The sequence below is a fragment of the Emys orbicularis genome, chromosome 1 (assembly GCF_028017835.1).
Source record: "Emys orbicularis isolate rEmyOrb1 chromosome 1, rEmyOrb1.hap1, whole genome shotgun sequence".
Taxonomy (NCBI): domain Eukaryota; kingdom Metazoa; phylum Chordata; order Testudines; family Emydidae; genus Emys; species Emys orbicularis.
In genome coordinates, this window is record NC_088683.1 from 167,514,678 (window position 1) to 167,537,337 (window position 22,660).

Genomic DNA, 22,660 nt, shown 5'->3' on the forward strand with positions numbered 1-22,660 from the left:
GGGGTGACAATGTCGATTTGTCTCTGGAAGGTCTGTCTGAATAACTGGACCTGGACTGGACTCCACCTGCTCCCTGGAGCGCCCTCGCAGAAGCCAGTCGTCTAAGTAGGGGTACACTTGCACCTGTCTCTTTCGGAGAAAAGCGGCGACCACTGACATACACTTGGTGAACATCCGGGGGGCTGTTGATAACCCGAATGGGAGCACCGTGAACTGATAATGTATGTGGTTGACAACGAACCTCAGGAAACGTCTTTGGGCCAGCCAAATGGCTATATGAAAGTATGCATCTTTCGTGTCGAGGGCAGCGTACCAGGCCCCCCGGATCCAGAGAAGGAATAATTGTGCTCAGGGAGACTATGCAGAACTTCAACTTCACCATGAACTGATTGAGTCCTTGCAGGTCCAGGATGGGTCTGAGACCCCCCTTTGGCCTTGGAGATTAGGAAGTATCGGGAGTAGAATCCTTGTCCCTTAGCTCCTGAGGAACCTTCTCCACCGCTCCCATGGCGAGGAGTGCCTGCACCTCCTGGATAAGTTGTTGCTCATGAGAGGGGTCCCTGAAGAGGGACGAGGAAGGGGGGTGGGAGGGAGGGGAGGAGCAGAATTGGAGAGAAAATCCCACTTCGACTGTATGAAGAACCCAGCGGTCCGACATTATTTGGGACCACGCATGGTAGAAGTGGGATAGACGGTTCAAAAAACGGGGGGAAGGATCCGTAATTGTGGCTGGTACGCTGTCCTCGGGCATCTCTCCAAAACCCTTGCTTGGGTCCCAACAATGGATTGGTTGGGCCCTGCCCTTGGCCTGTGGGAGGGTTGGAAGGCCTATGCCTGGAATTCCTGCCCCTACGGCGGTATGTATCCTGCCTCGGGCGGGGTTGGTATTGCTTCTGCTGCTGCACTGGCTGAGGCTTGAAGGGCTTTCTCTGGGTAGCAGGTGTGTGCATCCCCAGAGATTTCATCATTGCCCTGGAATCCTTAAGGCTGTAAAGTCTTGCACCTGTCTGGTCCGTGAACAGCCCTGCACCCTCAAAGGGAAGGTCCTGCCGGGTCTGCTGAACTTTCGGTGGGAGCCCAGACACTTGGAGCCAAACTGTTCTCCTCATGACCACCCCCGAGGTGATGGTACGTGCAGTGAAGTCGGCCGAGTTGAGCGAGGCCTGCAGAGATGTCCTGGCAACTGCCTTCCCCTCCTCAACCAGAGCCGAGAACTCAGCTTTTGACTCAGTGGGGAGTAACTCCTTATATTTTGACGTAGAGTCCCAGGAGTTAAAATTATACCTGCTGAGGATAGCTTGCTGGTTAGCTATTCTCAGCTGTAGACCCCTGCAGCATAAACTTTCCTGCCAAAGAAGTCCATCCATTTGGCCGCTTTGGTCTTGGGAGCCGATGCCTGTTGTTCCTGACGCTCCTTCTCATTCACCATAGAGACTACCAGGAAGCAAGGGTATGGGTGGGAGAACAAGAATCCATAGCCCTTAGAGGGAACAAAATATTTTCTTTCCACACCCCTGGCGGTGGGTGGAATGGAGGCTGGAGTCTTCCATAGAGCATTATAATTGTTGCCAATAGTCTTAATTACTGGCAACGCCACTCTGGAAGGACCCTCCGGAGTAAGAATGTCCACCACCGGGTCCTCTGACTCAATGACTTCCTCCGCCTGCAGGCCCATATTATGGGCGATGCGGCAGAGTAGGTCCTCGTGGGCCCTGTGGTCAATGGGTGGAGGACCTGAAGCTGACGCCCCAGCCACCGCCTCATCAGGCGAAGACGAAGAGGAGGCCAGTGGTGGCACAGGGTCGTCATGGACCACCATGTGCTCAGGTTGGTCCTGGGTAGCATTGGTGTCAAGTGGTGCTAGGTGGTCCAATGGGACCTGGGATGTGGGTGGATCTGGGGCCGTTTCCGTTGTGTCCTCTGTAGCACGTGGGGGTGGTCTGGATAATGCTGCCTCTGTAGTACGAGGGGTGGTTCTGTCTGCAGGTGACTATGCCTGGTGATGCCCCAATGTAACGGACCTAGAAATCCTGGAAGGGGTACCCTGGGCCTGATGGTAAGCCCACGGGGTCCAGAAGGGCCCTTGTGCAGTAGGTGGCCACTGTGGTTGCCAGGACGAAGCCTCCCGTGCTTGTCCGACCTACGCCTATTGCACCGTGAATAGTAGGAGCCGGTCTCAGAATCCGAGGATCCAGAGGGTGACAACCACGGCGGTACTGAGGATCCCTGCGCCGGCGGTCGGTGCCAAGAAGAGGAAGTCGGGGATGGGTGCCACGACGACCGTGTAGATGATCGGCATCGGCTTTCCCCGTCTTAGATCGGTGCTGGGGAATAGCTCCTGTGGTCCGGTGGTGTATGGGCGATAGAGGGTGATTGCAACTGGTGCCGAAGACCCCGAGCATTGCATTTCCTGCGTCTTACTATCTTGTACCGGTGCCGGGGGTGAAGTAGATTGGGAATGGTGCCGTGAACGGTGCCGGTCTGCTGAGGAAGAGGGCCTCATCATTGCCAGTATGCCTCTGGATGGCACCGTCTAGGCAGTGCCGGGGGCTTATCTCTAACAGCAAGGGGCTGAGGCGCAATACTTTCTATGAGCTCCCTTGCCGCCTCGAAAGTATCTGGGGTGGAGAGGAGTTCCAACTCCTCCACCAAGCAGTGCCCCGCTGGAGAGTTGCCGGGTGCCGGACTCAACGGTGCCGACAGAGTCGATGGCACAGGATCTTGCTGTTTGGAAGTTAAGTCCTTCCTCTGGGGCAGCAAATTCTCCCCGGATGGTCGCGCTCTCTGAGGAGAGCGCCCTCTGTCGGCCTTCTTATGGCACGTATGGGGCACTGGGGATGTTGACCAGTGCTGGGGTGCTGCACTGTGCTGGGGTGCCGGGGATCTTCGCTACCGAGGATCTCTAGCACCAGAGTCCTCCCTTGGTACCGGTTCGCGGACCGATGCTGGGGCGCTCCGCACCGAGCTCAGGACTTGGCAGTCAGGTGCCACTGTATGGAGTGTGGCTTCCATTAATAGTTGTCTGAAATGGAAGTCATGTTCCTTCCTAGTCCTGGGCTTGAAAGCCTTGCAGATCTTGCAGCGCTCGGACTGATGTGCCTCCCCTATACACCTCAACCATGAGTCGTGAGGGTCACTGTTGGGCATAGGTTTCTTGCATAGACCTCAAGATTTAAATACTTGGGCTTGAGGCATGCCCTGGAGCCCAAGGCAGGGTGAGGGGAGAATGACCCACTCACCAAAGCTATTGTACTAAAACAATAAACTAAACAATAAAAGAAAAGAAAAGCTGTGAAGAACTAAGAATGGCTAAGGAAAGACTTGCAGGCAAGCAAGCTAACACAGTTCCAATGCCTCCACGGACGGTAAAAAGAAACTGAAAGGGGGTTGATAGGGTCATATATTGAGCACCATGAGGGTGCCACTCCAGGGGGCTCCCTGGCCGACCTGATGGGAGCTGCTAATGGAAAAAGTTTCCGATGACCGTGCATGCGGCGTGCACACACCTAATTGGAATCGACGTGAACACTCACTTGAAGAAGAACTATGTTTAATGATCCAGTGTTATGGAGTTGTGAGTGTAATGGGACCTGGGTAGGCTGAGCTTGCTGAGACCCTTTTCCCGTCCCTCCAGTATATCCTTTCAAGTGAGACCCATGTCTCTACTTCTCTTTGTGGTGAGCTCCCGCGATCCAATTACTGTCCAACTGGATCTCTAGGTTACAACTGTCTGGTTGCCAACAGTGCTACTTAGCAGGCTCACCATCTGCAAGTTTCCCTCTGGGAGCCTGTGGTCAGCACACATTTGCTGTCAACACAGGAACAGCTTCTTCACAAATGTGATTTATTCTGCCCAAAAGTTACGCAGTGCTTAGAGAACTGGATTAAATAATGAGACCTACGTGCATGTTCCCTTACTTAAATTCACCTCTCTAGCCACTGCTCCCATGGGTCTGGGTTATTCCCCATCTCGGAGTTGGGAGAAACAGCCTACACTGCTTGCAGGCTCAGCCTTCTTCCTCGATCTCTGACTCTCATACGGTCTGCTTTTTTTACTGACACACCCAGGCATAAGATGATCACCCGTCCTGAATTGGGCAGGACAATCCCAAAATGCAGAGTTCAAGTCCCGGTCCCAGGCTGAATGACTTTGGGGCAGCATTTATCCAAAATTCCCTGTGACACCGCTCTGCGCCCGCCTGAGGCACAGGGGCAGCACCAGCCTTTTCCCACTTGAGAGGCCCTCCTTCTCAAGCTAATATATATATTAGCTTTTTATGTATATAATATAAGCTTTTTACATATACAGCTCTACCCCGATATAACGCGACCCGATATAACATGAATTCGGATATAACACAGTAAAGCAGTGCTCCAGGGGGGCGGGGCTGCACACTCCAGTGGATCAAAGCAAGTTCGATATAACGCTGTTTCACCTATAACGCAGTAATATTTTTTGGCTCCCGAGGACAGCGTTATATCAGGGTAGAAGTGTTATATATCTATATCTATATCTATTAGCTTTAGAAGGAGGGCAGGCCTCTCACCTCTTTCCCAAACACCAGACTGCAGACTATTTTATACCATTATATGTGTTCCCCTTGAAAGAAAAGACTGAATTTGCCTCTAGTTATACAGATCTGTAAAATGAGTATGACTACAGGTCCACAGTAGACTTGTGAGTACATCAAGGCTAAGGGAGTCCTTCACTTAGCAATAATGACAATATGCAAGATCATCCATTAGACTAATGAAATACATTGTTTTTTTTAATGGGAAGATGAACATGAATGCTAAGTTATCCTCACTATTTTTTAAATCTAAAAACCTGACTTGGGTTACAGATTTCCAAAGGAAAGATATAACTATTTTAGGGCCTGATGATCCTGTAAGTATCTATTCTGGGGTGTGATGCTTATTACTGCGAGTAGAAGCCCATCGACTTTATTGGTTAGTCGTAAGGCTTTGCTGGATCAGGTCCTTAGACTGTAAACTCCTGAAGAGAAGAAACATGTCTGTATTATTGCTGTAAAATGCTATGCACACCTACAATACTGTGCTATACATAAGTGTTAAATAATAATGTTAAATAACTTGCTTTTCCCTTTTATTGTCAAACAGCTGAATTATCATTATTAGATCCTACCAGATTGTAGAGAATCCACTTACCTACAGTGCATTGAGGAGGCAGAAATAAATAATGGGAAGACACATTTTGTATAGGCCTGATTCTACATTGTCTTGCATCTTGTGTAGTCACTGACATCAGTACACAGTGAGTTTGCAGAAAGGACAGTTACCTGTTCCATAACTGGCATTCTTCGAGATGTGTTGCTCAGGTGTATTCCACTACAGGTGTGAGTGCTTGCCACGTGCACCGGTATCGGAAGTTTTTCCCTTAGCAGTACCCGTAGTGGGGGAGCACCGCTGCGACCCCTGGAGTGGCGGCGACATATCGCGCCATAAAGGGGGCTGAGTGCTCACCCCACCCTCAGTTCCTTCTTGCCAGACAACTCCGACAGAGGGGAAGGAGGGTGGGACATGGAATACACCTGAGCAACACATCTCGAAGAACGCCAGTTACGGAACAGGTAACTCCTTTCTTCTTCGAGTGATTGCTCATGTGTATTCCACTATAGGTGACTCCAAGCTATCCCTGATGGAGGCGGTTAGGAGTTTCAACTGTAAAAATTTTAGGGGTTACCCGGGTGGAGCACCGCCCTACCAAACCCGGCGTCATCCCTTGTCTGGGAGACGATCACATAGTGCGATGAAAAAGTGTGGACAGAGGACCATGTAGCAGCCCAACAGATGTCCTGAATAGGGACATGAGCCGCATAGGCCGCTGACGAGGCCTGAGCTCTCGTCGAATGCGCCTTTATAATAGGAGGCAGGGGAACCCCTGCCAGGTTGTAACAGGTGCGAATGCACAAAGTGATCCAGTGGGAGATCCGTTGGGTGGAGACCGGTCGCCCCCTCATGCGCTCGGCCGAAGCAATAAAAAGCTGGGGGGACCTCCTAAATGGCCTGGTTCTGTCTAGGTAAAAAGCCAGCGCTCTGCGCACGTCTAACATGTGCAGGCGGCATTTCTCATTGGAGGAATGGGGCTTAGGACAGAGGATCGGGAGGAAAATATCCTGATCTATATGGAAAGCCGAGACTACCTTCGGCAAGAAGGCAGGGTGAGGGCGGAGCTGAACCTTGTCCTTATGAAAGACCGTATACGGCGGTTCAGAGGTCAGGGCCCTGAGCTCGGAGACCCGGCGGGCTGAGGTGATAGCCACTAAGAACACCACCTTCCACGACAGGTGGGACCACGAACACGTTGCTAACGGCTCAAAGGGAGGCCCTGTGAGGCGGGAGAGTACCAGGTTTAGATCCCAGAGCGGGACCAGGGGTCTGGCGTACGGGAATGATTAAAGGTCTTGCGAACATGACCTATGAAGGAAGGCTGAAAGAATTGGGTTTGTTTAGTTTGGAAAAGAGAAGACTGAGAGGGGACATGATAGCAGTTTTCAGGTATTTAAAAGGGTGTCATAAGGAGGAGGGAGAAAACTTGTTCACCTTAGCCTCTAAGGATAGAACAAGAAGCAATGGGTTTAAACTGCAGCAAGGGAGGTTTAGGTTGGACATTAGGAAAAAGTTCCTAACTGTCAGGGTGGTTAAACACTGGAATAAATTGCCTAGGGAGGTTGTGGAATCTCCATCTCTGGAGATATTTAAGAGTAGGTTAGATAAATGTCTATCAGGGATGGTCTAGACAGTATTTGGTCCTGCCATGCGGGCAGGGGACTGGACTCGATGACCTCTCGAGGTCCCTTCCAGTCCTAGAATCTATGAATCTATAAGTCCAACACCCCCAAAGTCTCTGGGGTCCAGCAACCACCCAAAGTCCCAAAAGTCCAACAACCCCCAAAGTCTCTGTCCCTGGTCAGTGCAGCCCCAGAGTAAAAGGGGGACACGCAGCGTGTTAAGGGGCACCTTACGTGATCCGAGGCCGGCCGGCCGTCTCTCTGTGGGGTTCCGCCGCAGCCTTCACCACGAGCCAGTCCACTTCCTGCCGTCCCACGAACTGCTCTACTCTACGAGCTGCTCCGCTCCGCTCCAGCTGTCCCTGCAAATGGCTCCGCTCGGCTCACCAACCTGTGAGCCGCTCCAGCCGTCCCCGCAAACGGCTCCGCTCGCCGTCCCTTGGGCCGCTCCAACCATCCCCGCAAGGCTCCGCGCCACTCGCTGCTCCTCCAGCCATCCCCGCAAACTGCTCCGCCAGCCGCTTAGCAATATAGCTTCAGGCTCCCCCACTAGTTAACACAGCACTCAGTGATCTCAGCTCTTAGTAACTTTAGCTCTTTTGTGATTTCAGCTTGTAGTAGGGGAGCCCCAGTGCTGGTGCACCATTGGCCCAAAGTGAATTCAGCTCAGCAGCCTGTAACTAGACTCCTAATGGAATCAAAGTTAATTCTGACATTCAACAGTGGAGAGAGGAGGTAGTGCAATCGGCGGCCAATGGCATCATGGGCTCCACGTCCGGGTTTGGTGCCGGAGTCAGTGCCTGGGGTTCGGTACCCACGACCTGATCACGGTGCCGGGAAGGTGACGAGGGTCGGCACTGAGAGGCACCCGTCACGGAGCGAGGACCTGGTTGCACAGGTGCCTGAGGCCACGGTGCCCACTGGCACCATTGTCCTTGCCAGGGCACAGCCTGGAGCAGAGGCGCATCGAGCGCCGGCAGGGCAGACTGGTCCTCGGTGCGGTGCGGCCCTGGGAGAGACGGGTGCGCGCTGATGCCGAGGTCCGGGAGGAGCGCACGGTGCCGTCAGAACGGCTAGAGCGGTCTCGATCATGATGGCTCCTGCCCCAGGACTTCGACCTAGAGGAGGTCGAGATATATATGTCCAAGGAGCTGTCCCTGGAGTCCTTGCAGCGCCTTGGTGCCGGGGACTCTCGGGACGCACCGCGAGCATGGCCTCTGACACGGCGGGCGCTTGAGTAGGAGCGTCGGTGCCGACGGCGTCGCGACCTGTTCCTCTCGGACTCGCTGGAAGAGGAACGGCGCTGTCTCTTGCCACCTCCTCGATGGTGCTTGAGACCGGAGGAGTGGGATCCGCTCCAGGAAGAGTCTGGACGCGGAGTCAACGCGTGTCGTGGGGCTCTGACCGGCACCTCGACCCGGGAAGGTGCCTCGGCCTCCGACACCTCCGAGGAGTGCTGATGGGCGCCCAAGGGCGGCTTTCCACGGGACCGGGGGCCCGACTGCAGCGGCGCTTCCGGCACTGGAAGCGTCAGTATATCACGTGCGGCCTGAGCCTCTGGTGTCGAAGGCATGCGTACCTCAGGTGAGGCTCGCGCGGACGGGACTGGACTACTCGCTCAGCGCGAGTCGGAGGTCTCTGTCCCGGTGGGGATCGCGGGCTGCCCAACCTCACCCCGTCCTCTCGGCGCCGCTGAGACTTCCCTGGCTTCTTAGCTAGGGAGCGGTGCCGGGACGTCGACGGTGCCTCTCTGCGCACCGAGGAAGCGGTACCGGGTGCCGATTCGGAACGGCGCACTGGAGGCGCTTCTCCACGTGCCAACGACGCGGAGCCCAGCGCGGTGTCAGCTCGACGCACCAGTGTCGGGGTCAATGCCGACTCCATTAAAAGAGCTCGGAGTCGGATCTCACGCTCCTTCTTCGTCTGCGGCGTGAAGAAGCGGCAGATCTTGCACTTCTCACTAACGTGAGACTCGCCCAGACAGCAAAGACACTGATTGTGTGGATCGCTTTTGGGCATGGAGTTGCGACAGGAGTCGCTTGACTTGAAGCCTGGGCCACGGGGCATGCCCTGAGCCAGGCACTCGCGAAAGAAAGTTCAGTAAGGGAAGAGATCAGTGAAACTGGATACCACTAAGCTAGAAACGCTGCAGCTACGCTAAGTTGGAGCAAGTTCCGACTACCTTCACTGGCGGCAAGATGGAACTGAGGGTGGGGGGAGCACGCAGCCCCCTTTATGGCGCGATATGTCGGCGCCACTCCAGGGGTCGCAGCGGTGCTCCCACCCTAAGGATACTGCTAAGGGAAAAACTTCTGGTACCGGTGCACATGGCGAGCACGCACACCTATAGTGGAATACACATGAGCAATCACTCGAAGAACTCCACAGTTCTGATTTGATAGCATTTTACACCCACCTTCTGCAATTGTCAATAGTTATACAAGATGCTAGCCAGTGAAGAGTCAGGCTCCCTTTATCTAAATGATACTTTCATCTGTGGACACAAAACAACAACAAACATTTAACTAAAGTAAAAATGAGCATACAGTGTTATATATTGAAGTAGTAGATGATAACTGAAATTAAACTTACAGGTAACGGTGTCATTTTCCGGTTTTGTCCAGTTCAGTATGACAAAGCTTGGACAACCCTCGACTGTCACCACAGTGAGGTTGGAAGGAGGATTTTGTGGAGGGCTAGTAGCATTTTCCTTGTTGCTGATCTTCTTTTCTTGGAAGTATTTGAGAGTTCTCGTAATAGAACATGGCTCGCTGTCATTTTTTGGCATGTACTTGACGTGAGGGCCTAGGAGAAAAGCATCACCCAGTTAGTGCTAGGTAGGACAGCAGAATGCAGCTACAAGGCAAAACTTATTTAAGTGCATGAAGTAGGAAATCCTGCCTGACAAATCATGTCCAAAATCTCACACAGATGCCATTCTGTGATGGTCACATCTACACTTCGTGTGCGCATTGTATTCTGTGAGTATGTTTTAACTATTATTTTCCAATTTTTTTGTAACTTATCTTCTCTAATGCCTACATGTGAGAGACAGAATAATAAATATCCCAACACCAACACGTTGGTGTGATTTTTGTACACCTGGAGCCTGTGCTCATTTCACCCATCTCTCATTCGCACGAGTGATGATGGCAGTGGGCACTCAAAATTGCAGGGACAGTGTTACATAGGAGTCAACAGGGTGAAGGCACAGCTAAATATTCTGAGCAAGTGAATTAGTTTCTATCACAAACTGGGACAAGGACAGACTTTGATTATCTATTTTTACAGTGTCTAGAAGAATGAAGCCCTGCTGCAACAAGGATTTGTCAAGAATAAATCTTGCCACACCCACCTAACTTCCTTCTCTGACAGGGTTACTGCTCTCGTGGATGGTGGGGGAAGAAGGGAAGCTGTAGACATGATACATCTTGATTTTAGTAAGGCTTTTGACACAATCCCACATGACATTCTCATAAGAAAACTAGGGATATGTGGTCTAGATGAAAAACCTGGTTGAAAAACCATATTCAAAGAGTAGCTAATAATGGTTTATCATCAAACTGGGAGGTTGTCTCTAGTGGAGTCCTACAGGGGTCTATCCTGGGTTCTGTACTATTCAATATTTTCATCAATAACTTGGATAAGGGAGTGGAAAGTATGCTTATAAAATCTGTGAATGACACCAAGCTGGGAGGGGTTGCAGGCACTTTGGAGGAAAGGATTAGAATGCAAAACAACCGTGACAAATTGGAGAATTGCCCTGAACTCACCAAGATGAAATTCAGTACAGACAAGTGCAAAGTACTGCACTTAGGAAAGAAAGATCAAATGAACAACTACAAAATGGGGACTAACTAGCTAGGCAGTAATACTGCCAAAAAGGATCTGTGGGTTATAGTGGATCACAAACTGAATATGAGTCAACAATGTGATGCAGCTCTGAAAAAGGCTAATACCATTTTCGGGTGTATTAACGGAAGTGTCATATGTAAGACATGGGAGGTAATGGTCTTGTTCTAGTCGGATCTGGTGATGCTTCAGCTGGAGTACTGTGTCCCGTTCTGGGCACCACACTTTAAGTATGGACAAATTGAAGCCCAGAAGAGAAATGATAAAAGTTTAAGAAAACCTGACCTATGAGGAAAGTTAGAACTGGGCATGTTTAGTGTTGAGAAAAGAAGACTGAGGGGAGAGCTGATAAGAGTTTTTAAATATGGCAAAGGATGTTACAAAGAAGACAGTGATCAATTGTTCTTCATATCCACTGAAGGCAGAAGTAGTAGCAACTGTAACAAGGGAGATTTAGGTTAGACATTAGGAAAAACTTTCTTACTATGAGGTTAGTTAAGCAGTGATATAAGTTACCAAGGGAATTTGTGGAATTTCCAATTTTGGAGGTTTTTAAGAACAGGTGGGACAAACATTTGTCAAGGATGGTAGGTTTACTTGGTCCTGCCTCAGTATACTGGGTTGGATTTGATGATCTCTCAAGGTCCCTTCCAGCCCTATATTTTTATGTCCTATGATCCTGTTTGCAGCTTCCAGCTGCTACTATAATACATAACAATCATGGTCTCGTTTCCACAAAAAGGGTAACAAGTTTAATGCAGGGCCTTGCACTCATTATCTGCCTGATCCTGCCAGTTCTGAAGTCAAGTGGAAATTTCTATTGATTTCAATGGTGCAAGATCAAGCCCTGAAACCATCCTTAAAAGGCAAGAGTTTTGCATTCTGTAGTGACATTATAAAAGATTAGTGAAGGTGATAAAGAGTGTATTAACCTTAAAATGGAAACCTTTATTAGGTTAGCGAGATACGAGTATTAATATGGCTTTAATTGCACATGCAACAGTTTCTATGCATAGATTGGAAAGAGGCAGGATTAGTCTGGGAGAGTAAATTCTTCCTCTGAGGAGATGGGAGCTATTACTGTAACTCTGCACTCCCATGCTTCAGGTTTGTTTTCAACACTCGATAGTGCCTCTCTATTTGAAAGAAAATGCACAATTGGTTTAAAAGACAATTATTACAGTGACTGACGTATTTTCTTCCCAGCAGAGTTTTTATGATCAGGCACACCAGCAGCAGTGGGGATTATCTGTAAGAATGGGTTTGCCCTGTAATACTTGGTAGGGTGAGTAATCCATAGAGTAAAGCTTGCATTGAGGCACAGTGGTAATAAATAGTAAAAGCCTGTATGGGTGGGCTTGCAAGGCATATTAGGATATTCCATTATGATTTCAATAGAATATGAACAGCATGCATTAGCACAATTGCTGGCAAGTGGTTTCTGGCAGATTTGTTTCCTGTCCTCCAGTCAAGAATGATTAGGTAGCCTACACTGAAGTCCTTTCATCTGCCACCAAAATGTAACTGAAAAAAAAGCATTTAAAGTTTGGAAGCAGGAACTAAACAGGGTATTGTGATGGGTTGTGTACCACACACTGGTATGGATAAGTGTTAACTGGAGCTAGAGAGCTCAATTAAGGTACTTTGCTCCATCTGGAGGGTAGGTCAGTCCCAGTTATTAGAACCCTGTGTGGATACAAATTTATACCCGTGGATGCGGATATAAATCGGTATTTGTGGAACCGCAGGGCACTTCCGGAAACCGCAGCAGAACAGAATGTGGGGCTGCTGCTCTCAGGAGCCTGTGCCCCGCACTGACAGCTCCAGCACGGCTGTACCGCTCCCAGCCACCAGGCTCACCGGCAGCTGTCCCTGGTCATGCTCTTGTGTTCAAGCGGTGCACACGCCCCCAGACAGGAGATGCAGACAGCTATGTGGAAGGGATGGGGACAGGGCTGGGGCGGGGCTGCGGGTGGTACAACCATGCTGGGAGAGCCCTGCGATTCAGTGGATACCGATTTATATCCGCGGACATAAATTTGTATCCGCGCAGGGCTCTACCAATTACTGATGTGGGAGGAGTTGGGGGTTAGTATAAAGCAGGGGTAGGCAATCTTTCAGAAGTGGTGTGCCGAGTCTTCATTTATTCACTTTAATTTAAGGTTTCGTGTGCTGGTAATACATGTTCACGTTTTTTAGAAGGTCTCTCTCTATAAGTCTGGGGGTGGAGGTGCAGGGCAGAAGGCTGGGTGTTGGGGGGATTCGAGCTCAGGGCAGAGGGCTGGGGTGTGTGTGGAGGTGCAGGGCAGAAGGCTGGGTGTGTGGGATGGTTCAGGGCAGAGGGCTGGGGGTGTGTGGGGGTGCAGGGCAGAAGGCTGGGGTGCTCGGCTTGTGGGGGTGCTCCCAGCCCCCTGCTATGAGCCGCTCAGGGCAGGGGGCTGGGAATGATATGCCCTGTTCCACCCCCTTCCCCAAGGCCCGTCCCTACCTCTCTCTGCCTCCTCTATGGAGCAGCGAGCACGCTGCCGCTCGGCTCTGCTCCACTCCCCCTCCCCCTCGCAAGGGCCATCGCCGGCAGGGAGAGGGAGGGGGAGGAGGAGGGGCCGGAACGCACCAAGCTGGGGGAAGAAACGGGGGGGGGGGGAGCTTGGCTGCCGCAGGACCAAGCTTCTGCCTCCTGCCCCCGCAGGGGAGAGCGGTGGGCGGGGGCTGAGTAGGGCGGGGGGCTGGGACCCCCCCACACCGCTCTCCCCTGCGGAGGCAGGAGGCAGAAGCTTGGTCCTGCAGCAGCCAAGCTTCCCTCCGCCCCCGCTTCTTCCCCCAGCATGGCGCTTTCCGGCCCCTCCGCCCCTCCTCCTCCTCTCACCGGGCAGGCAGCGTGCCACTCAAAATCGGCTCGCGTGCCGTGTTTGGCACGCATGCCGTAGGTTGCCGACCCCTGGTATAAAGACAGGAAGCTGTGGCAGAAAAGGGTTGCAAGAAAACAGGCAGGTACTCTGCAGTTATTCTCTGGTGGCTTGTCTACACTTAGAACACTACAGCGGCACTGATGTACCACTTGAGGTTAGATACGACCTACGCTGATGGGAGGGAGTCTCCTGCCAGCATTGGTAATCCACCAATAAATTCTATTGTAGACCTGGCCTGGGATCAGAGAGTGGAAAGAGCCAGAGGATGGTAGAATGGTGTTTAAGTTTCTACTTTTACTTTGGGATTTTGGTTAGGGGGATTCTGTCCCTGAAAGAAGGGTGAGCCCAGAGAGTTGCGGGGCTGAAGGCCTGAGAAAGGAAGAAGTCCAAGGAAAGAACAGCAAAGAGTTGGATGGAGGATTCCTTGCTGCTGGTTACAGGGTCACTGAGCTAGAATGTGGTGTAGTGGGACAGCCCAGGTTCCCTTACCAGCCACTGCTGAGCAGACATTAAGCCAGAGAAGGGGAGAGGGATGATGGAAAGTCCTGAGAAAAGGGAGTGACAACCATGGGACCCAGAGTTGGGTCTGAAGACCTGATAAATTGCTCGACTGTTCTGTTACCATATGTAGCGGGGTGGTCACCCGCTCCTGCCCTGAAGGGCTTGAAGTCAGCCCTGGGAGAGGGCTAAGACTGTGAGAGGGCTGCTGCTAGGAAAAGCAACAAGCCTCAGCTGATTGGGGAACCAGCCACAGATGTGGCCACATCCCAATCAGGGCCCAGCTGGCCCTTATAAGAGGGCAGTTGGCCAGGAGCACAAAGAGACTCTCTCTCTAGATGTGGAGAGGGATGGGCCTGGCTGCTAGAAGCTAATCAGGGTACCAAGACTGGAGCAGGGCTGGGGGAAGGCCAGAGCACCGGCCTAGAAACCCCCAAGGCTACAGGCCTTGTTAAAGGCCAAAGAAAGGTACTGGGGTTGCAGAGGGCAGCCCAAGGGTAGGCAGAGGCACCAAGTCCAACCCCCCCTTGCCAGTGATGAGTGGCATTTACACTGCAGTCTGCCCCAGTGAACGGGGGCTAGATTGAGACTGGCAGTAGCCATAGACTGAGGTGAGGTGGGGATAGAGGGTGGGGGTTCCCCAGGGAGGAGAGACCCAGATCTGTGGGGATACTGCCAGGGGGCACCACCCCAGCCTGAAAGGGGCACCGGGGTCCAGGAGGGACTCGGGCCCAGCAGCAAGCGGGACACCAGCCTGCAGAGGGCGCTCCAGAGGCTGGAGATGCTAATTCCCTGGACTACCAGCAGGAGGTGCTGCAGGGGTGAATCCCGCCCCGTTACACTGTAGAAGGGGTGGACTTGGCTGAAGAGCCAAATCAAAGGAAGAGATGGACCACCAGAGGACCAGAGTGGCTATTGGCAAGGAATGCCAGACTGGGAGAGAACTGCTACACCATTCCTGGTCATGAGGAGGCACTCTACTGATGAGTCTAACACTTCTACAGATATATATAGATGGGGAAATATATGAAAACTGACTTAATAACCAAGGAATGTAGCCATTACAGTCATACCTGTGAACCGTTGTTTGCCCAGAGAATCAGTCTCTGATGTAGGACTCGAGCTGAAGACAGTTGTATTAACTGAGGAAGACACAGTCACAATAAAATTCTCAGAAAAGCATCAAGTTGCAATATAAAAATGACAACACCTCATATTTCATCTGCCATTCTAAATTACCTCTCCATGGTGCATGCTTGCTGTCATTTTTGCTTTCTCCTAGTAGTCACCTCATTTTGGCTGTGATGGAAAATAAAAGCCTAGCTTCTCTGCCAAAACCAGGATAATCATTACTCAAATGACTGAGCTCATTATTGCTGTCAAATCCAGTCCATGCAGAATATCCACACTCCTCTTTAAAGCTCCAACAAAGCATCTTTTTGCATCACATTGACTCTCCACCCTTTAACTCATGGTCTGGCTCAGTCTCCATAAGCACATTAGACTATTACATTGATTCAGTAGAGCTTCCACAATCAAAATGGCAAATATGGGCCAAATTCTGTCTTCACAGCATGCAATTCCCATTAAAATCAATAAAAGAGAAGTGCAAGTATGCTGGAAGCCAATGGAAGTACATGAAAAAGCAGAATAGGACCCATGAAGTTAATATTTCATAATTAAATATTAATTATGGCAAACAAAATGGACCAAATTCTGCACTTAGACGCAAACCCTGCTTCCGTCAAAGTATATGGCACCATGGCAGTCACAAGTGAGAAATCATTCAAAGGTATATTTCAGCCTGATAAATCTGAAGAGGTTTGAATAAATATTTTATATTAAGTTATATAAAATTGAGGAAAGCACTCTGCATGTGTCTCTTTTTAATCTCAGGTCCCTAAGTTATTTCAGCCTACACTAGTGCTTTATACAACTCTCCAAGTGAAGCAGCTCTTATTTTCCCAAACTCAGATGAGTTTAAAAACCAGATCTAGTGGCTTGTACCCATCTCATATTACTTCTTATATGCAAGGGGGCTGGATTATCAGAGTAACTAGGTGGATATATACAACAATAATACCACCGTGTAGATCACAGATGAGTAACAGCTTGACATGAATGTGTGGCACTACATATAGTGAAACTCTCAGAAAAGGAGGCTACATCTTGTGGTCCCTCAACACAATTCAAGTGGCCTCTATAGTAAGTATCAAAAGTGTGTGAGGCATGTACAGACTTCTCGGAAGACAAAGGGCCTTATTCTGATATCACATAGATGCAAATCAGGAGTAAGTCAGTTGAATTCAATGCAGTTACACTAGTGCAGAAGTTGTGTAAGTGAGATCAGAATCAGAACTAGTCCAGAGGCCCTTATATTAAATAGATAACATAAATACAAGTGTTTGGGGAAGGGATGCAACAAAAATTTAAGTGACTGATACAATCAAGTAGCTGAATTGCATGGAACTTTAATACAGGAGCTCCCTGAACTTTAGATAAAAACAAACAAAGATAAAACAAAACTGCTCCTAACATGCTTACCATAGTCTTCTGGAGGAGAAGCAGAAACTGTTGGCTTCTTTCTTGGTGTTTCCATCTTCAGAGATATGGTTGGTCCAGTAGATTTAGCTACAATAGTCGTGGGAGAAGGTGGAGCTCGTGACTTCAAGGCAATTCCTATGTGGAAGAAGTGAGCTTGTTTTCTTTTGAACACAACTCAGATTTTTACGACTGTTTAGTCGGAAAAAGAGTGGGAATCATGTATTTAGGAGGGAAGCACCTATTTCCATCTTCAAGCATAGCTCCCCCCTCAGCACAGCACCATTTTCCAGTTGGACTCAAGAAAGACTGGACAAATCCTGATTGCAGCTAAAACAATATAGTCTACACCTTCAATATATAAAAAAATGCTAGGTCACTCAAACTTTGATTTCTGAGGGATATAGGCAGATAAAAATTGAATATAGTTAGTTGAATATACTACAGGGCGCAATCCTACACTAATTGGTAAAGGGACAAAATTACCCAATGAAACTTTTTTGTTTCTCTCATCTATAATTCTCTGCTTCTAGGTTAATGGTGATGGTTTACGCCTATGACAAGGTACATGATGAGAGAGCTAAATTCAGTAACTGAGACTTGGACTCTTCCCGTGTAATACTGTTTTTAAGTTCCTTTCATTTGCATACTCAACATGGTGGGCACATTACCAAGTCCATAGTATGAAGGAGGATTATGGATGTAAACAGCCAGCCAGCAAGGGTTGTCCTAATTACAGCTGAATTTACACAGCTGAACAATGGAACCCTAAAAAGTTTGTTACAGTATTTCCTAGGGCAGCTCTAAATCCATTCAAGACAAACAGCATGACTTTCATTAGTTCTGCCCAACATTTTGTACAATCTACAGCACAATGGGCTCAGAAATTGGGTAGGATGGTTTTATTCTGGGCTGGACAGACCCTTTTTTATAGTAAGCAATATCCATCTTGAGAAGGCGTTGATGAGTAGCGCTATTATTCTCCATTGAAAATAAATGACTAAATTATTTGCCATTTTTAATTATTTTAGATCATGGGATATTGTTTTTATTCTCTCCTGGTATCAATTAAATGATGAAGACAAGTATTTGAAGAGGTGGATGGTTTGTGGCAAAATATTTCTACAGTAGAACGTCAGAAAACATTTTTCTTCTGCATAGTAAAGTTTCAAATCTGTATTAAGTCAATGTTCAGTTGTAAACTTTTGAAAGAACAACCATAACGTTTTGTTCATAGTTACGAACATTTCAGAGTTATGAACAACCTCCATTCCCGAGGTGTTTGTAACTCTGCGGTTCTACTGTAGTTTGTTTTCAAAAAGTAAGTGGAAGTCCAAAATTACATTTGAAAAAGGTCAGATATTTTCTAACAAATATTGCATGGCAAATCTCAAAGAGTTCAAATACTATATAATTTAGGCCTGCTCCCTGCTTATCATGACACAAGAGATAGTCAATATTTTTCACACAAAACATTTTTTTGTTGATAAATGCAGATTTGCCAACATTGAAACATTTTGCAAATTCATATCAATTTTGCCAAATTTACAGTAAAAACAAAGAAACAAATCCCCCAAAAAGAAACATTTTCACTTTTTTTGGTTCAAAATGATTTCATTTCAAAACTTCCTATAATTTTATAAACACACCGTGACATTCTATACCTTGGGGGAGCATCCTGGAGCCCCCATAATCCTCATTTTTATATAATCGTGATCTGACATATAAAGCATGCCTTGTAGGGTATCAGGGGAAAGGTTATGATCTACTAAAAGTCATTTCTCTATCCATATATGTATATCATTAATGCATATGAAGTTATGAGAATTGTGTTGTATGGTTGTCACTAAAACATGCTGTAAGTTGGGGAATCAGCCAGATATTAGCTCCCCAGAGGCAACTGCAAGGAAAGTAACCAACACCCGAGCAGGGTATCAATCCACCCATCAACAACTATTGTCCAGCAAGGGAGCTACAATGCAATGACTCACCTGCATGAGGCCTCACCGGGGGAATTGTTCAGCCTTGCCTGGAGACTAGGCAATGCACCCAGACATGCTTGGACTTGTGTTCCCCAAGCACATGGGACTGAGGTTATAAAACAGATACAGTGGCCACATGCTGTGCCTTTTCTCCTGCCCCTTCCTATGCTGCAAGCAACAAAGACACTGAGAAGAAGACTGAAGACTCCAACTGAGGGGACTGGCCCAGATTTTAAGGGTGAAATCTGTATACTATGGACTGCAGTATCCATTGGGGTGAGAAAAACTGCTTAGTCTAGTTGTTGCCCAGTCTTATGGGGTTGAGAGTTTACACTGCGTGCTTATATTTTATTTCTTTTGGTAACTAACTCTGACTTTTTGCCTATCACTTAAAATCTACCTTTTATAGTCAATAAATTTATTTAACTGTTTATCTTTACCAGTGAGTTTGTATGAAGTGTGTGGCAAATCTGCTCAGGTTTTGCAAAGGCTGGTGTATATCCACTTTCCATTGATGAAGTGGTGAGCCAATTAATAAATTTGCTTTGCCCATCTTGAGCAGTGTAAAACGGTATATTCCTGAGGTACAGTGCTGGGAGCTGGAGTGATTTGGCTCTAATGCCTTTTTCTGTGTGATTCATGAGTGGCCCTGGGAGTATTCATGCAATCTAGCTGGGTGTGGGGTCTCCACATGCAGTTGTGCTGAGTGCTAACAGCACCTGGAGGGGTTTGCTGCTGGTCACTAGCAAGGCATTGTGAGAGACAGCCCAGGCTGGAGAGACTTAAGGGGGCAAAGCGGTCCCACAGTCCCAGGCTGCACCCCGGGGATCCCATCACACACACATTAAAAAAATGCTCTAAATAGAAACCTAACTCTTCATTCAACCCAAAGCAAAATTTACTTTGACTTGTCGATTTGCCAAAAATTAAATAAAAAAATTTCAATTTGATCTGAAACAACTCATTTTTAATTTTTCTGAATTGCGAAATATCTGTTATTTGCCCAGCTCTGTATGATACACAAGAACATCGCTTCCAAACAGACAGTGGCTTTGGTCAATCAGACGCAAGGACAGAAATGGAAATTCCATTAAGGCTTTCATTCTTGCCATCAAATTTCAGGATGTTTATAGAAATCTCTTACTTCCTTTTTGGAGATTTTGAATGGCTAAGCAATAACTCCTCCCGTAATACTCAGCTTGTATATAAAATGTTACTAATAAGAATTTCCAATGGTGGTACAAGAAAGAACTATGGGACAAAATTATGAAAGGGAAAATCAATGCATAATTAATTAAGGCTGTGGAATAGTCTCTGAAGAGAATTGGTGGAAGCTTCATGATTTGGGACATTTAAAACTAAACTGGACAAAACATTAGGAAATGTATGATCGAAGAAAATCCTGGCCTGAGAGATGGACTGGATGAGCTAATTGGTTTATTCTATCTTTAAAGTCCAGAATTCTATGATAGTTACTAGCTAATATGTAAATTGGCCTTTAAGTTGAGGGAAAAGAGGATGAAAATATGAAACACTGGTAGATGTATCAGAGATTTAATGAATTAGAGATTTAACGAAGAAAAGTGCAAATGTGGAGTAACTCTTGGACATCAAAGAAGTCTCTCCAGATTTACACTGTAGTGCATTGGTGCCCAAACTTTTCCTGTCATGCTCCCACTTACCAGCAATGGAATCTATCTGCGCGCTCCTCCATTACTGCACAATCAAGGCTTCCTCAGCAGAGGAGCTGGGGCTGGAGGCAGAGCCGGCTTGGGGGTAGAGAGGGAATGAGGGCAGAGCTGGGCTGGGGGTGGAGCATAGGGTGGATTGGAGCTGCGTATGGGGACGGAGCTGGGTTGGGCGCAGAGTGGGGCTGGGTGGCGCTCCCTCCCTGCGCCCCTTGTGGGGGCTGGCCAGGGCCCCACCATGTGGTCCACGAATGTTCCTCTGTGCCCCCCCATAGTTTGGGGACCACTGCACTAGTGTAACAATGAGCAGAACCTGGACTCAATTCATCCCTGGTCTGAGTTAATTAAATAATGGAATCACACCAAGGATGAAACTGCCCCAACATGTTCCAATTACAACATAAATTTAAAAATATATTAATCAACTAACAGCATTAACTCACACCTGGAACTACTGCCATGCCAAGGGGGAAAATTTCATGTGCATTTGTTCTTGTGTGTGGTAAGAGGAGAAACTGGTAATGCAATAGTTTGACGCAATACCAACCTTTCAATACTGGAGACCTGGGGCAAACTGGTTAATGTCTCCACAAAGTGAGTTCCTCTGCTGAATACAGTGCCCAGCGCACACCAGCTTGCACAACTGGCAATCTCTACCCCAGAACTAATATCAGAAGCCAAAACTGAGGTGAATTAGAAGATCTGATTGGTATACATTTGCATCACATTTGCCTGCCTCTAGTCAGACCTAGCAGCCTTTCACACTCATGAATAGTTACATCCACACAAAAAGTAATATGCATGTATCAATACATCAGACCTTGGAAATAACAATGAAGGCAATATAGCTTGAGCCATTCTTAATTTCTTTCTTTTATTTGTAAACCAGTGACCTATTACAAACATAAACCAGGTTTTCATTTAACACAATTTTGCAGTAAGTCACAAAACCACAGAATTAAATCTAATGTTGTCCGTAGTAATGGATTTTATTTCAATAAAATCAAACTTTTAGAAAATGCAAATATTTGTGATATATGCCACAGTTTAACATAAGAAGTATTTCTGCAGTTTGGTCTAAACAGAATTAGAGAATTGCAATATAGTTATTGGATGCAGGCTCAAGATTATCTAATAATGCATCGTATTAGTATTCTTTTAGAATAATAAATCATGAAGTACAGTTTTGCTTGGAAGTATTTATATAAACTTCAGTGACTATCTTCATATTTTGTCTGACTTTTATATTTTATTGTGGGTTTGGGCCATCCTGATTATCACCACAAATGTTTTTTTTCCTCCTGCTGATAATAGCCCACCTTAACTGATTACCCTTGTTATAATTAGTATGGCAACACCCATTTTTTCATGTCCTCTGTGTGTGTATATATCTTCCTACTGTATTTTCCACTGTATGCATCCGATGAAGTGGGTTTTAGCCCACGAAAGCTTATGCTCAAATACATTTGTTAGTCTCTAAGGTGCCACAAGTACTCCTCGTTCTTTTTATATAAACAGGAATACTGAAATCACAAAAGTATTAATCATACTAGAACAGACAATCAGTCTTATGGGTCTGATTTCCTGCCTCCAGTAGTAGTACTAAGTAGTTCAAATCAGAGCAGAGGATTTAGCCACACACTTTCCATTAATTTTCAATAGAAGATGTGTGGTTAAATCCACTGAACTGCTTTGCAAATCTCAACCCTGATTTTTTATGGGTCAAATTCCCCTGAAAATTCTGTAATGCTGCATATGTTGGACACCATTTTTCCCTTCCTGATTCTTACAGATAATCAGTTACAGATATATCCTGAGGCATGATGTTTGATTACCTCTATCTGAGGCATGCATGTAATAACTGTAAATGCTATTATTGGTCATAAAATGATCTACTGTAACTCTTTTAAAAGGAAATATTGACTTAACTTGCATCACTCCATTATGCTTTCAGCTGCACCAGTAGGACTGATTATACTGAAATCTGGTTAGAGAAGGAACTGGACTTATGTGTGAAGGCAAAAGAGCATTAGACATGCTCATCTCAGGAGGGTAGCTTAGGTGAAAGTCATATTCAGCCTGTGCTTCATCAGATCCATCCTTTGCATGCATAAAATAGATATCCAAGGAAATTCAAGTGGGAACCTTGCAGAACTTGCCTTAGCTAACAAAAATGGACCTGATCCTGTGAAGTTCTGACTGCGCTCAATTCCCCTGGATATCAACAGGGGTTAAGGCTATTCAGCACATCACAGCAACCAAAAGCATTAAAACTGAAAATGAAAAGGCTGAAATACCTGCACTCCCTGGTTTACCAGTCACTGTGTTTGGAGGCAACGGTTTTCTTCGCACCTGTGTGGGCTTGGCAGGAGCTAAGGGAGGATGCCGACGGTCAGGTGCTGTAGCTACTGTATAAATATTACAAGACAGTACCGTTA

General features: G+C 47.5%; 1 protein-coding gene across 1 annotated transcript in view; it reads right to left on the reverse strand.

The window, feature by feature from the left end:
* ABI3BP (ABI family member 3 binding protein) overlaps positions 1–22,660 on the reverse strand; it is a 302,067-nt gene that overhangs the window by 33,672 nt on the left and 245,735 nt on the right. The window contains exons 44-47 of the mRNA XM_065423543.1: positions 22,520–22,630; positions 16,556–16,690; positions 15,085–15,153; positions 9,345–9,557 (exon numbers count right to left, since the gene is read on the reverse strand). Coding sequence (XP_065279615.1) covers positions 9,345–9,557; positions 15,085–15,153; positions 16,556–16,690; positions 22,520–22,630 — 528 coding nt within the window. The remainder of the gene's footprint in view (positions 1–9,344; positions 9,558–15,084; positions 15,154–16,555; positions 16,691–22,519; positions 22,631–22,660) is intronic.